Genomic DNA, 14,159 nt, shown 5'->3' with positions numbered 1-14,159 from the left:
AAAAGGAAAGGAAAGGAAAGGAAAGGAAAGGAAAGGAAAGGAAAGGAAAGGAAAGGAAAGGAAAGGAAAGGAAAGGAAAGGAAAGGAAAGGAACTACAACTAAAAGTAGAACATAGTGGTACACAGCACCTGGGAGGCAAAAGCAAACATTTCTGTGAGTTGAGGCTAGCCTGGACTACATACCAAGTTCCAGGACAGTCAGGGCTGCATAAAGAGATCTTGTGTCAAATGAACAAACAAACAAGCAATTCACAACTAAAATTAAAAGAAAACCCTTACAAACATTAGCATGAAGATAATAACAAGTGTAAAGTCCTGCTGGTGAGAAGTCAGAACAGGTGAGAGCACAAGGAGCCCTGGAGCAGAGAGAACAAAGCCAGACACAGGGCCGAGGAAGCGTGCACTCTACTAAAGCAGGGGGCGGAAGCTGAAAAGACTCCTTGGTGAGCACTAGCATAGGGATGACGTGGATCATGGTACTGACAGTACCGCAACAATACTGCTATGAAGAACAAGGAGTGACAAAAGTTCCAATTCAACCAATATTTACCGAGCCTCTTGTAGCCACCGTGGTCTCAAAGACCCGGCAGGCTAACCAAGATGAAAGAATTGACTACAGCATAGATGTGTTTCACAACAGAAAGTTCCAGGAGAGAAAGGAGCACCGGGTGGGTGGTGAGATCACCGAGTTGGGGGAAGTAATTTAAGGACATGTTTATAAAGCGCATGGAGGAAAGAAGGCGGGACTGTGTTTTAGAAACCGGACCTTGAAGCTTCCCGCTTCCTCTTTCCAGCCAATGCCAAGCGACGGGCATCTCTTGGGACAACTGGCACAAGCGCTGCAAGCACTGCAAGCCTGGGAGTAAGAGAAAACCATACCACAAAATGCGGAAGTATGAGCTGGGACAGCCTGCTGCCAACACTAAGACTGGCCCTCGCCGCATACACACAGCCGGAGTTCCAGGAGGCAGTAAGAAGCACTGTGCCCTGAGATGGGAAGAGGAGAACTTTTCCTGAGGCTCTGAGTGTTGTACTTGCAAAACAAGGATCATCGATGCTGTGTCTACAGAGCATCCAATAATGAGCTTCACCAGGGTGGAGAACTGCATTGTGCTTATGGACAGCACACCATACTGGCAATGGTACGAGCCCCACAATGCACTGCCCTTGGGCCGCAAGAAAGAGATTTTAATCAAAAAAGAAAAAAAAAAATCAAAGAAAATTCAAAGGAAATACAATGAAAGGAAAAAGAATTCCAACATCAGCACTCTTCTGGAGGGGCAGTTCCGGCAGGGTAAGCTTTTTACCTGTATTGCCTCAAGACCAGGCCAGTGTGGCAGAGAAGGCTACGTGCTAGAAGGCAAGGAGCTGGAGTTCTATCTGCAGAAGATCAAAACCCGGAAAGGCAAATAAGCCATCCTTCACAGCTCCTGTAATAAAGGTGTTTGCTGTTCTATATGTAAAACAAACAAACAAACAAACAAATAAATAAATAGCATGGAGAGTTGGAGGGATGCACCGGGCAACCAGGTGACCAGGCGCCCGGACATCCGGCTGGACAGGCTCCACAGGATAAACAGAGGAGTGCAGCACTCTGTTCAGCAAACTGGCAGCAACTCACAAGATAATGGGTTAGTTAAGTTTGTTGGAAGACAATAAAAACAATTCTGTCTTTGCATTTAGTCCTTTAAATATAACGTTTGATTGTATTGGCATCCTCATCAAGCTTAAATTTTTCGTTTAATTTTTTTCCCTAAGTGCCAAGTATATTCCAATTTAATGCTACTATAGAGATTTTTCTGAAATCATCTAAACTTAATGTCAAGTCCCTTGATGTACCATTTAAGTGCACCATTTAAGACAGGTTAAAACAATTTGTCTGTATATGCAGTCTCGGTGCACTTATCAGTAAAGTGATAATTATGAGAGCATACCGATCGTGGCTACCTGCCACAGGAATAAATATTATTTCAAAGATGGAAATGCAATAAATCTTTTTTAAGGAGCCATGTAATGAGAGGCAGCAGATGCAGCTTTGTTGATATAACAGAGTGGAAGTAACCTTGCCAAATAAAACAAATCATATTTCTCTTGAAAATTTCATACTTGAATTCTGAGTGCCATGTTGTAGAATTTATAGTTTTCTTATAAACTCTGGGAAAATTGAGAAACACTCTCTAAAGGTCATTTATCAATTGCTCCAATATGTGCAATGCAGCAATGACTCAGACACATTTCAAACATTTGCTCATATGGTTACACTGTAAAATGCAGTTCTCAACACGGATTGGCATCAAGTGCTCAATAAGTAAAACATGACACGTGCATGGCATTAAGTCACACAATAGAAGCAAGGACAACACAGATTGCTAGTTAATCACCATTTGCAGTTATATTCTTGGGCTGAAAATATATGCAATAATGTCATATACAAAATTAATGGGAGGTTATGACATATCATTGGGTACTTGTGTGCCAACTTTGCGAATTTATTAGAAAACATAGTTAAGAAATATCCTTGTGACGAGTCATTTTTAATTCTGTACAGTCCGGATAGCTTCGTAGTTAGAAAGCTAACACGCCCATAAATAATCTCACTTACCTTGAGAAATGAACTCAAGCTGAGTGGTCGTATTGATGGGGAATTTTATTCGGGCACCAACTTACAAAGATTGGAAATGGAAGAGACCAGCTCAAAACCCCCATCCTATGGAATGTGTGCTTCTGTTTTTATCTAAGAACTGTGCATGATACAGTACATGACTAAACACAATCCAATATGATTTGTGTTGCCGTGGATCCCCACAGAACAAATCTGTAAAATTACAGCATGTGAAAGCTTTAACACAGTGATATAAAATGGCTGTGGCATGGTTCATATCTTAAACTGACAGACTGATGGTGATTATTGCGAGGACAGTGCCCTGCATATGTCAAACGATTTGCAAATAATTTATGTCACCTTCCGTTCCATTATTGTTTTTGCAGAGGACATAAACTGTGTCACCAATATTAAACTGTCTGCAAAAAAGAGCCGAGCTCAGCTTTCTCCTCTTTGAGAACACTGAGCCATCTGCACTCAGACAAACATGCATATGGCCATCATTTGTCCAACACCTTACACAGTGTGAAGGTTTTTTACTTGAAATGCCAACCTGTGTGGCAGATGATGTATGTGTTGCCTCAGTCCTGTGATTACCAGGCCCGCGCTGCCGTGCAACGCTCTCACCTCATCAGTTCCACAAGCCGCACTCCTAGGTGTGTGAGGCATTTGCAGCAATATGGCTTCTGACACACGGGAAGGTGGAAGCGCTCCGCTGTGAATATCTGACTCCCGATTTCCTTCCAATCAGGGTCAGAGTCTGACCCATAGAAATTAGTGTGGGTAGAGACTTAGGACTCAAATACAGAAATTTGAACACAGGAATGAATATATTTTGATAAAGGGGAAAGCTTGTTGGCCCTGCTTGACTGCTGTGCCAAATGCCTTAGAAATGACCTGTATTTTGTTCTTTTGGAAAAGAACATACAGGGCCTATTTGTTATCCCCGGTTGTAAACAGAGCAGGTTAGTGCTGCAACTAGCAGATGCAATTCATTTTGAGGATTTGCTATTGCTACAGACCTGGGCTCCTTCTTACAAAGTGCCATGACAAGCCAGCACCTCTGTAGATCACTGTAACTTCAGGAACAAGTCAACAGTTTTCTTATATACATGTGTCACATCTGTACACGGTCATGCACCCCAGACACACATATACACAAAATAAACATTTTTAAATATTTAATTTGTTGGAACTTTTGAGATTGCAAGTTTTACTTTTGCATTTAAGGAACATTTTCTTTTCCTCTTAAATCCAGACATTGTATCTGAATAGAACACAGCAACTTCCTCCCACCTTCCTATTCTCCATCTTTATCTGGGTGGGAGAGGAAACGATAGAGAGGAATAACTAAGAATCTCGAAGACAGTCCCAACGGAATCTGTTTGAACACCAAATAACATCCACAGAATCATTTTCCTGGGTGTGGAGTATAAGTGAATCGGAAGCAGATGGGTTTGTTTTACGATGAAATTCACATGGACACAAACTCCCTAGATGAAGATGTGTGTGCGGTATTTAATTCTCATCCTCTGCCACTGAACACATTCAGACTTTAAAATAGTTTCCAAATATGGACTTTGAAGATTGGTCCAAGTCTCTAATTTTAATTCAAAACTAAGTTCTAAACCAAAACTGGCACCTCCAGCTCTGGATGCAGACAGTGAAAGGTAGGCAAATGCAGGTGCTTTATGGGTGTTCAACATGCTTAGACCAAATGATGGCTTAGTGCCCAGCCCTCAACAAGACATCCCTACCGCTCCCTCTGCGGGACTGCTCGGGGGACGCTGGGAAAGAGAGCAGAAAGACTGTTTAAGATCCAACAGAGAGGGAAAAGAGATTCAAAATGCTATCTTCAGAGCCCAATACAGCCATGGCAGCTAGGATCCCCCAGCAGCTTCAGCTGGCCTGCACTGCGCCTGCGCCTGCCTAAGTCTAGGTCTGTCAATAGCCAATGTGGATGGGGAGAAGCTTTCATTGTGTAACAGTGAGCCCACCAGGCTCCAAAGGATAGTTTCAGTCACACAGAGCTTCCTGTTTAAAATCAGAGGGTCATAAAACAAAACAAAACAAAACAAAAGGCACAAATGTTAAAAAAAAAAAAAAGAAAAGAGGAGGGGGGATCTATAGGGAGAAGGTGGAGATAATAAGGATAGAAAAGAAGTAAGAGAAGGTAGGAGATAATAATAAACTGCATTTTAAATGCACAAAACTGCAAAAAAGGAAAAAAATTAAAAAGAAAAATAAAAACCTTAAGTATTCTAAAAAGCAAACACCACACATCAGACCAGGTTTGCTTTGGGCTCCAGAGTCATCAAAGGTGTCTTGGTGGTGTTTCAACACCATTTCCAGAAATTAAACACACACAATTGAAAATAACAGGCGACGGGCGGGCCCGGAGCTAGACGGTAGAATGTCTGCCTGGCACACATGGAAGCACTGAGCTTAATTAATAGCACTTTAAAAAAAAAAAAAAAAGGCAGTTAACAAAATTCCCATCCATATTTGCCATTTCTGATTACCTGTTACTCTTTCAATTAATGACAAAATGGAAAAAAACAGGGCATACATATGTTAACAATAAAATTAGAAAGAAAATGAGTATGGTGGGTTTTGTGAAATGAGATTTAGGGAGTTTGTATGATGTGGCCAGCAAGCCCCTGGAGCCTACTCTGACAAGCTCAATTTACATGTTATAAAATGAGCATTGTCAAGGCTCCCCATTTCCAGGCCCTCTGTTCTCTCACACCCTTAAAGTACCAAGTACATGGTTACTGAATATGTTATACTACAGGAGATTCCTGGGCAGCTTTATTGGACTATGACAAATCAGTGCTGATTAAAACTCTTGTGGGGACTTCCTGTTGCATGTCCAACTCGACCTACCCAAAACTGATCTAGTCTCTCAAAAATGTCCTTTGTTTTTCTAACAACTCTGGATCCCATCTTTACATCACATCCAATGACCTTTCATCTCTGTTGTTAGCCTTTCCTTCCAAACCTTTCTCAGAACTGGCATATATATATACACANACACACACACACACACACACACACACACACACACACACACACACACACACACACATACACATATATCTTCCTGAAATGACCTCTGTCTGTGTTTCTTGGTTACAGGTGGCATATTGTACACTACTTGTTTAATGGCCAATCAAGTCATTATATTCTTTTCTCCAATAAAAATAACACTTGAGTTTCTGGAGGACTTCAACCTCCACAATCTCCATTTGCTCTTTACACCAAGATAGTGAGGCAGATGGAATCAGTGTTAAGATTTCCACTCTGTAAAGGAGAAGAAGGCTCAGACTCAGAGAGGGACTGAGCTGTCTGATACCTGTATGCTGCTACCAACTGGAGCCAGGAGTCTGACTCAAGTCTTCTGATTCCAAGTCCAGTGCAATTTCCATGCACAGGTTTATCTAAAACAAACACGTGCTACCTAAATGTATAAATTACTTAAACACCCTCAAAGCCCTTTGTAATCTAGCTTAAATTTACTTCTAAACTCATCTTCCATGGCCATTTCAGATAGTTTGTATCAACCACATTGCTTTAGCTATCCATGATATTTACTGCCACTTTTTTTGTCACAGATTTGCAGTATCTTTATTTATATCCTGACTTGGATTCCTTCAGGAATATACCCTGGAGAAGTATAAATGGGTCAGAGGGCAGTTCAATTTTCAGTTTTTAGAAGCACTAGCTGAGTTTTGTTAGTCAACAGTTATATTTGTGGTTTCAATCCTGGCACCATAACAGGAGACCAAATACAGAACTCTTGATGATCCTTCTATTAAAGATGCTTTTGACTTGATTTTTTTTTTAAAGTTAGTTACTTTAAGTACTATATATAATCTTCCATGTTAATCATTGTCAAAGGAGCTTAAAATAAAGCCACTCTTTTTCATGGACTATTTCAGAAGTAAAGGTCTCATTTGATACATTGTATTCTGATTCGGTGTGCATGGAAATAGTGGCCTTTAGTATTAAAGACCATAGGAAACAAATATGTTATTAATCTACAGTAATTATCATATGCATTAAAAAGCTTTAACAAAATAACAACAAAAAAAGGAAACAGTTTATTCTCATATGTAACTATATATACACACAGATATACATGATATAAAAATCACAAGGTAATTTCTAGTGCAACAATAAAGTTTAGGAAATGAATCTTTCATTCAGGAATATTTTCTCCTCTTGTTTGAAAATACAATTTTTCAAGACCTTCAATACTTATTAAAATACACTTTCTGAAAAGCAAACTATATAATAATCCTGATTTCTTTGTATTCAATCTTTAGCACACGTTCAAAGTCCTGCATCTTGGATGTGATTTAACAATACTCCGTTTACCTTCCCACACATATGAAGTATGATCACTGCATGCCCTTGTCTTAACTCTTTACATGTGCCATTTCTAGGCCTAGTCCTACCAACTGATGTTTCTCCCGTTTCCTTGTACATTTTGCCTTTTATTTTCCCTCAGTGGATTCCAGACACATAATTTTATATTATTGGGTACAAGAGATTTTTGTGTTCCTTAACTAATTCAAGGCTTTGTTTTAAAATGTTACTTGGAATCCCCTGCCCTGCCCCCCAGTTTTGTTTAGTGGTCTATTCAGCCATTAGTCAACACCTAAATAGGTCCTAACTACCATGACCTACACAGCTTAGGGACTAACCTAGAATGCAGGGAAATGTAGAAACAATAGGCACATATAGAGAAAAGATGGGACTGGGTGGACCTTGTGTTTTGATGGAGACATGCCAATAGCTAACTCGGAGAGTTTAGATCTGCAGGGAACAGTCTCGGGTTGCAGTTGTCTGGGAAGGGGAAGCTGTGGCTGATAGTTTCTGGACAAATCGGTTTCAATTAATGGTTAATCGTTAGTTAACGTCTGTCCTTGAACCAGGAGGCAGCTCTGTCACTCTTCTTAACCTGACCTTGGGAAGACTTTGCCACCACCATGGGCACTGGGGTCCTTGATATGTCAAAAATACACAATAACTCAACACTTCCTCTACTCTCTACATGGAACAGTAAGGTAAGCAATATTCTTTTTTGAAACATCTATATGATGCTCTGTGTGTTGGTAGCCTTTCTACGCTCACTAGCAGGAACTCAGATCATGTGCAGCCTTTTGTGAGCAGGACTCTTCTGCTGAGTTTTCCAGAGCTCTTTGCTGGATCCCAGGTTGTTTCTCCATATGCATGGTACAGGCAACACTTGGTAGAAGATGAAAAAACCTGACAGACCTCCAGAGCTCTCTATGCAGGTGTCTTCCCTCCAAGTCTATGCTTTATAAATTCTCAACTCGGGGAGACTGCTGGCTTCTACTTGGGTTCTTATCTTCTCTGGGTAGCCAAGAAATACCCTTTAAGCAGAAGCTGAGGGCTCACTGTTTCCCTCAAGGGAAGGATCACTGTTCTGAATCTTGTTCAGTGTCTTGAAACCTTTACTTCAGCTATTCCATCTGGTTTCTTTAATTACTTAAGGCAGGATAAGACCACTCCTTGTTATTCCCATCTTGAATAGAAAAGAAAGTTCTTAATATCACTACAAAATGTAAACATTTCTTGAGAAATCAGAGTATAACAAACATTCTTATTTTGAAATTGTCAAAAAAAACCAAAACAAACAAAAAAACCCACAACCCACAATTGAAAACCGACCCCTTTTTAAGTAAGTCCTTCTTTATCAATGGTGTACTCAGCAGAAATAGTCAACAGAAATAGTATACATGTTAGCATTTTTAGATAATATTTTAACCTAGTTGGGCCTTGGCACATGTTTGTAATTCCAGCTGTGTAAGATTTGAGGCTCCACAGTGAGTTCAAGGCCATCTTGCAAAACTTAGTGCGAGCATCGCAAACTAAAAACTAAAAAGAAAGCTGAAGAAAAGCTGAGTGGGCGAGAACTTGCCGTCCGAGTAAAAGGCCCTTCGCTCAATCCCCAGTAACGGGTGGGGTGATGTCTATGCAGCTGAGGTCACTAAATGTTTGAAAGGTGATTCACTTATCCCTTTTCAAAAATCATTTTAATATCTCAAGAGGTACCAAAAAAAAAAAAAAGTCATAATTTTAGGCCATTTGTGATGGTGCATACCTTTAATCACAGTAAAGGCCAAGTGGATTCTTGGAGTTCAAGGCCAAGCTGATCTAGGCCAGTCAAGGATACACTAGACATTGTCTCAAAAAAAAAAAAAAAAATCATTGTTTCAATAACCATTTTAATTATTTTCTAATGTAATATTTAAACAAGTTATTTTTCCATTTCTGTACTTTGGTAACAAAGAAAACCAAAAGCTGGTGTGACTGCAGCACAGTTCTATAGAAGGGAAAAATAATGAAACAAACAAAAGCTGGCCTGAGCAAGCTGGTCCTGTTTCCTCTTACATGCCCCATTCTGTATTGGTGAGACCAGATAATGAGTAGCGCTTTTTCTTTGTAACAATTCATTAATCAGAGAAATGATCCTTGCTAGTGTTTAGATGTTTTACTTAATTTGGTACCTCTGGCCTGCTGCCCCACTCCTGCCAAAATTATTATTTCTCACCCAGCAGGTGATAAATAACAACTTCACTCGTGATTAATACCATGAATCCTTCAACCTGACTAATGCAAGGGAAAAAAAAAAAGAAAAACCCAACTTGAGACCTACAGAACAAGTGGGTGATAATTGTGAGGACCGAGGAAGCTCTGCTCCACTTGTGAGGGGGACATCCACGGGAAATGAGGCGTTTGCCCACAGCCCAGCTGATCCTCTGAGGTTTCATTAAGCCCATCTCAGCAATACTCGCTTTTGTGGTCCCAGTGCTGGGTTTTCTTGTTCCTAACACTCAGTTCTAAGTTCCTTTAGAGAAGAGAAAACCACCAACGCACTTCTGCCTACATTTAAATATATATTAAATGGGTGACTGACCAAATAATAAGTGAGAAAATGGAATTCTTACCCAAGTATTAGACACTGTAACGGGTCATTTGGGAGCTGCAGACGCTCTCTCGTTACTTCGGAAACACTGCAATTGTGTAGCTTTGCTCAAAGCCACAGCAAAGTTAACATTTGCTACTGGTAAAAAGGAAAGCTGTTTACAATGGCCAATAACTAAAGCCACATGATGCCATCAACTTTATTACTATTGTTTAGCACTAGACACAACTTAAGCGCCAGTGGTCCTTAGTCAGGCAGATGTACTGCAGAGGAAGCTCCCTGCCTCCTCAGCAACGCCTTTACATTGCTTTATTTTTTTGAGATGGGATTTCACTGACTAACCCCGGAGGCCCTGACACGAACTATGTAAAAAAAGGTGGCCTTGCACTCACTGAGATCTGTCTGCCTCTGTCTCTTGCGTGATGGAATTAAACCACCATGCCCACTGGTACATCAGTTTTAGTCCCAAGTCAATGGGTTTGAGAAGGGAGTCAATCAGCTGAATGTAGCCCAAGATATGTTTGACTGACAAGTAGTTTTATTTTAACTTTTTTTGTATTTTAATGCTGTTACATAGATGGATGAGTCCTAACATGGCAGAGCTACCATTACTAACACCTGTCTGCCTATCTGATTGAGTGTGCGACGGCTGCCTAAATAGAGAGACACAGAGCAAAGACAACAAGGCATACAGGCATGTGGATAACGTGACATGACCACAAGCTGACATTGTCAAGAATCAGACTAGGTACTGACTTCTTCAGCCAAAAACTGTTTTACTTTATCTAAAGCATGTGTGATATAGCATCAAATCACTTGACAACTGCACAGTGGTATAAGAGACAGGGAAAGAGGTACAGGAGACTAACACCCGGGTTGGGTGTCAGGTTTAACCAGAATCTGAAGTGACTAACGTGAGGCTGGAGCTCATTTCCCAGGACGTTTCCTTGCACTAGGAGGACAGAAGCCCTAGATGAATAGCCAAGTGTAACCAGTCCTCAAGGATCCTTAAGGCTCAGCACTAGCCTGGGCTACCCCTAAAGCTTTAAAAGGGAAGTCTCTATTTTCTACAATTCAGAGAACAAAAGAGAATTATTATTTATTTAATTAAACCTTATTGGGCTGTAACTTATATACAGTAAAATTCAGTTTAATAAATGCATATACCTTATGAACATTAGAATCAAAATAAATTCCCATTATCCTCCAAAAACATGTCCTTCTGCATTTAACCCATTAAGAACAAAAACAGTGGCCCCAGGCAACCAGAGCTGTTACTATGGATTAATTCTGATTTACATTTCACACCATGCTTGCTCTCTCCTGGCTGTTTGTTGAATGGACTAAAATAAGCACTCTAGGGACTGGACTCAGTAGTTAAAAGTAGCTGCCATTCTCAGATCCAGACCTAGCACCTATACTGCAGCTCATAATTGCCTGAAACTTCAGTTACAGTGGATCTGACCTCTGAGGGTACATACAAACAAGCAGACAAGGACTCACAAAAAAACAGCAACAAAAACTGAAGTGGTGGCAAAGGCCTTCTAACCCCAGCACTCTAGGGACAGAGGCAGACTACTCTGTGAGCTCCAGGCCAAAGCTATACAATAAGGCATTGTTTTGTTTTTTGTTTTCCACTCTATGGGATGGAAAGATGAAAATTACCCCTTAAAAGTTTTAACTTGAAGTCTGGCAGTGGTGGCTCACATCTTTAATCCAAACACAAAGAGACAGAGGCAGGTGGATCTCTGAGTTTGAGGCCAGCCTGGTCTATGGAGAGAAGCCCTGTCTCAAAGGAGAGAGAAGTGTTAATTTGGAGTTGAAATACAAATGATAAGAAAGACTCTGTCAGCATGAAGGGGCAAAGGGTTCCTCCCAATGTGTCACTCCTCACAGAGAAGCCAATGGCAGTTACTAGCTGCTGGGAAGGAAGTCACTTTTCTTTGGGAAGAGGGAAGTAGATGGCAGGTTGCCCCACAACCTACAGTGGATGACCTCACACACATGAGCAATTTGACATAGGTTGTAAAAACCTTGTAACTTTTCAAAGACAGGAAGTTGGGAGGAGATGAGATATGTGGGGGAGAGGGTGGGAGGTCCTGGGAGGAGTGGGTGATGGATGACTAAAATATTTGTATACATGAATGAAAATTTTTAAAAATTGCTTGTCTCCATTTCCTTTTGTAAACTGGAGATAACTACCATCATTAAGTGTTCTATGAAGATTAAGTGTATTAGAAATGCTTCGAAAAGCATAAAAAGGCAGTATCAAATAACTAACTCTCAACGTACTGGTAACAGATCTGATTCCTCACAGCATCACAAGCTATAATCCTTAGTGTTTGCATATGAATTCCCATCAATACTCCTTTGAAAACTACCTGTTCTTTACCAAAAAGAAAAACAAAATAAAAAGTACTACCAAGACGTGTTCATCTCCATAAAATAGTTCTTTCAGCCTACCCCAGCCCTAATGAAGCACTGGTTAATGCAATTTAAATTAGGTGTTAAGACAGTCTGTAGCTCACTGGGTGCCCCATTGGCACTTTCTCAGTGTACCTTTCTACATAAGTCTCCTGTGCTCAGTGTCACCATGTACTTAGTATTAGTAGTCGCAGCGTACACATATCAACTGCTTTCCTTAGAGAACTCTTTGTTCCACATGCAGTAAGGTCAGTGAGTGGCCAGAAAGATCAAAGTAAATGAAACAAATTCAGTTGCTTAAGGTTTATTTTTATATGCTCATAAAGAAAGAAAATGTCAAGATATAGAATATAATGTAACAAATCAAACAATTCAAAATCAAAGTGTACACAAATAACAGTACAAAGGACATGTATATGACATTATGCAAATTTTTTGAGGTTTCAAAAAACAGTGGTTTTGGTTTTGAGATCCTGTAACTACTACCATATTGTTCAAGTAATACATATTTCAAAAGTTAGATTTTTTAAATACCTAATTGGCATACAGCTCTAAGACAACCTGCCTTTACCCNGGTCTTCAAAGTAGTGCTGTTCAATTCTTCTACAGAAAGCAAGGAGGTTGCTATAGTTTTTCACCTTCTCAGAAAGTTCATCGCTGGTCAACTGTGTGGTAAGAATGGTATACAAATGGCCAAAAACCAGAGCGTCAAGTTCAGTAGGTCTAAAATAAAAGTAAAGATGAGAAACATGAGAGGTACCTCATTTTAATGGTGGAAAGCATCCTATTTTAAAAAAACATTTTATTCATTAATTTTTTATTCATCAATTTAAAGAAAAGTCATAAAAATAAATCTCAGAACTTGACAGAATTTTTTTTTTATTTTAGAACATGAAAAAAGAAAACAAATTCACCTGCCTCTGCCTTCCAAGTGTTGAGATTAAAGACATCCACTCTCATGCCCAACAAGCCTTACAAATTTCAGTGACTCATATAAACTGATTCTGATTTTTATAAATTACCAATTCCCACAATTCCTTTTTAAAAAAAGTACACTTGTGAGACTGGCAAGATGGCGTCGCAGGGTTAAGATACTTGCGGTCTGTCCAGCCTGATGACTTGAGTTCTATCCCAGGAACCCATGTAAAAAAATCAACTTCTCCAGGTTGTCCCCTGACCTCCATATCTGCACCCTGGCACACAGTCATGCCCCCTACGCACCCCTGTGATAAATATAATTTAATTTTTCTGAAATAAAGTACACTTTATTTTAGTGATTATATAACTATATGCATTTCCTGAAACTCATAGCCATAAAAATGCCAATTTTATTAAAAGCGAATTATGCAACCACCCCCAAAAGAGGCAAAAATTCAGAAAAACCTGCAGCTCTTATGAAATACAACTGCAAAGCAACAACAACACACTTAACGCAAGAGGTAGCTCAGCAGGTAAAGGCAATGGCTGCCATGCCTGATAATCCAAACTCAAGCCCTGGGCCTCACACTGTAAAATCAGAGAACCAACTCCCAAAAGCTGTGCTTTGAACGTCACACATGTCATAGCACACACGCATAATCCCTGCACACACACACACACATAAATGTAAAAAGATTTTTCACAAGTTGACTTTACTTATCACTTCTACAATATTGTTGAATCATTGCACGACCATCATGTACCTGCTCTTAAATCTCTTTGTTATACCATGAAGGAGAAAAGCCACTTTCCATTCTTGTGCCTAAAGGAGTCTTTTTTGTATTTGGGTATTCGTGGGTTTGGATGAGTGTGTGTGCACCCATGTTCAAATTCTCTTCTATAATCTTTAAGATATTTCAAATGCATTATTGCTTTTATCTTTGCAGACTTTTTATTAGAAAATATCCTAGGATGGTCTATTCTTAAAGTCCTACTGCTACCTTATCTCAAATCATCATCACTTCAGCTAGATATTTGATCTTTCATTTGAATATCAAAATGAAAACAGTGCTATAAAATGTGAACATTTTCCTAACCTTTTCCATTTAAAATATTTCTCCTGCCCATTCTTTTATTCTTTCTTTATTATTACTTTGTCTTTTTCTCTGATATCCTTTATAGTATCATCTAAAACTATCCCAACACTATTAATTTTGTCTAGGTGTCTCCTAATGTTTTTTTCAAATATTATTTATT

The 14,159-nt window shown here is 39.6% G+C and overlaps 1 protein-coding gene and 1 pseudogene across 1 annotated transcript in view; one reads left to right on the top strand and one right to left on the bottom strand.

Annotated features, from left to right (window-relative positions):
• Positions 1-461: 461 nt before the first annotated feature.
• On the top strand, positions 462-1,413 carry LOC110317904 (annotated as a pseudogene).
• Positions 1,414-12,276: 10,863 nt separating this feature from the next.
• The window catches only part of Mtx2 (metaxin 2), a 49,181-nt gene continuing 47,298 nt past the window's right edge, over positions 12,277-14,159 (bottom strand). Inside the window, exon 10 of the mRNA XM_021192966.1 lies at positions 12,277-12,707. Coding sequence (XP_021048625.1) covers positions 12,536-12,707 — 172 coding nt within the window. The 3' untranslated portion in view covers positions 12,277-12,535. The remainder of the gene's footprint in view (positions 12,708-14,159) is intronic.

The sequence above is a fragment of the Mus pahari genome, chromosome 3 (assembly GCF_900095145.1).
Source record: "Mus pahari chromosome 3, PAHARI_EIJ_v1.1, whole genome shotgun sequence".
Taxonomy (NCBI): Eukaryota; Metazoa; Chordata; class Mammalia; order Rodentia; family Muridae; genus Mus; species Mus pahari.
Note: the sequence above shows the minus strand (reverse complement) of the source record. Positions and strands in the feature narration are given on the sequence as shown.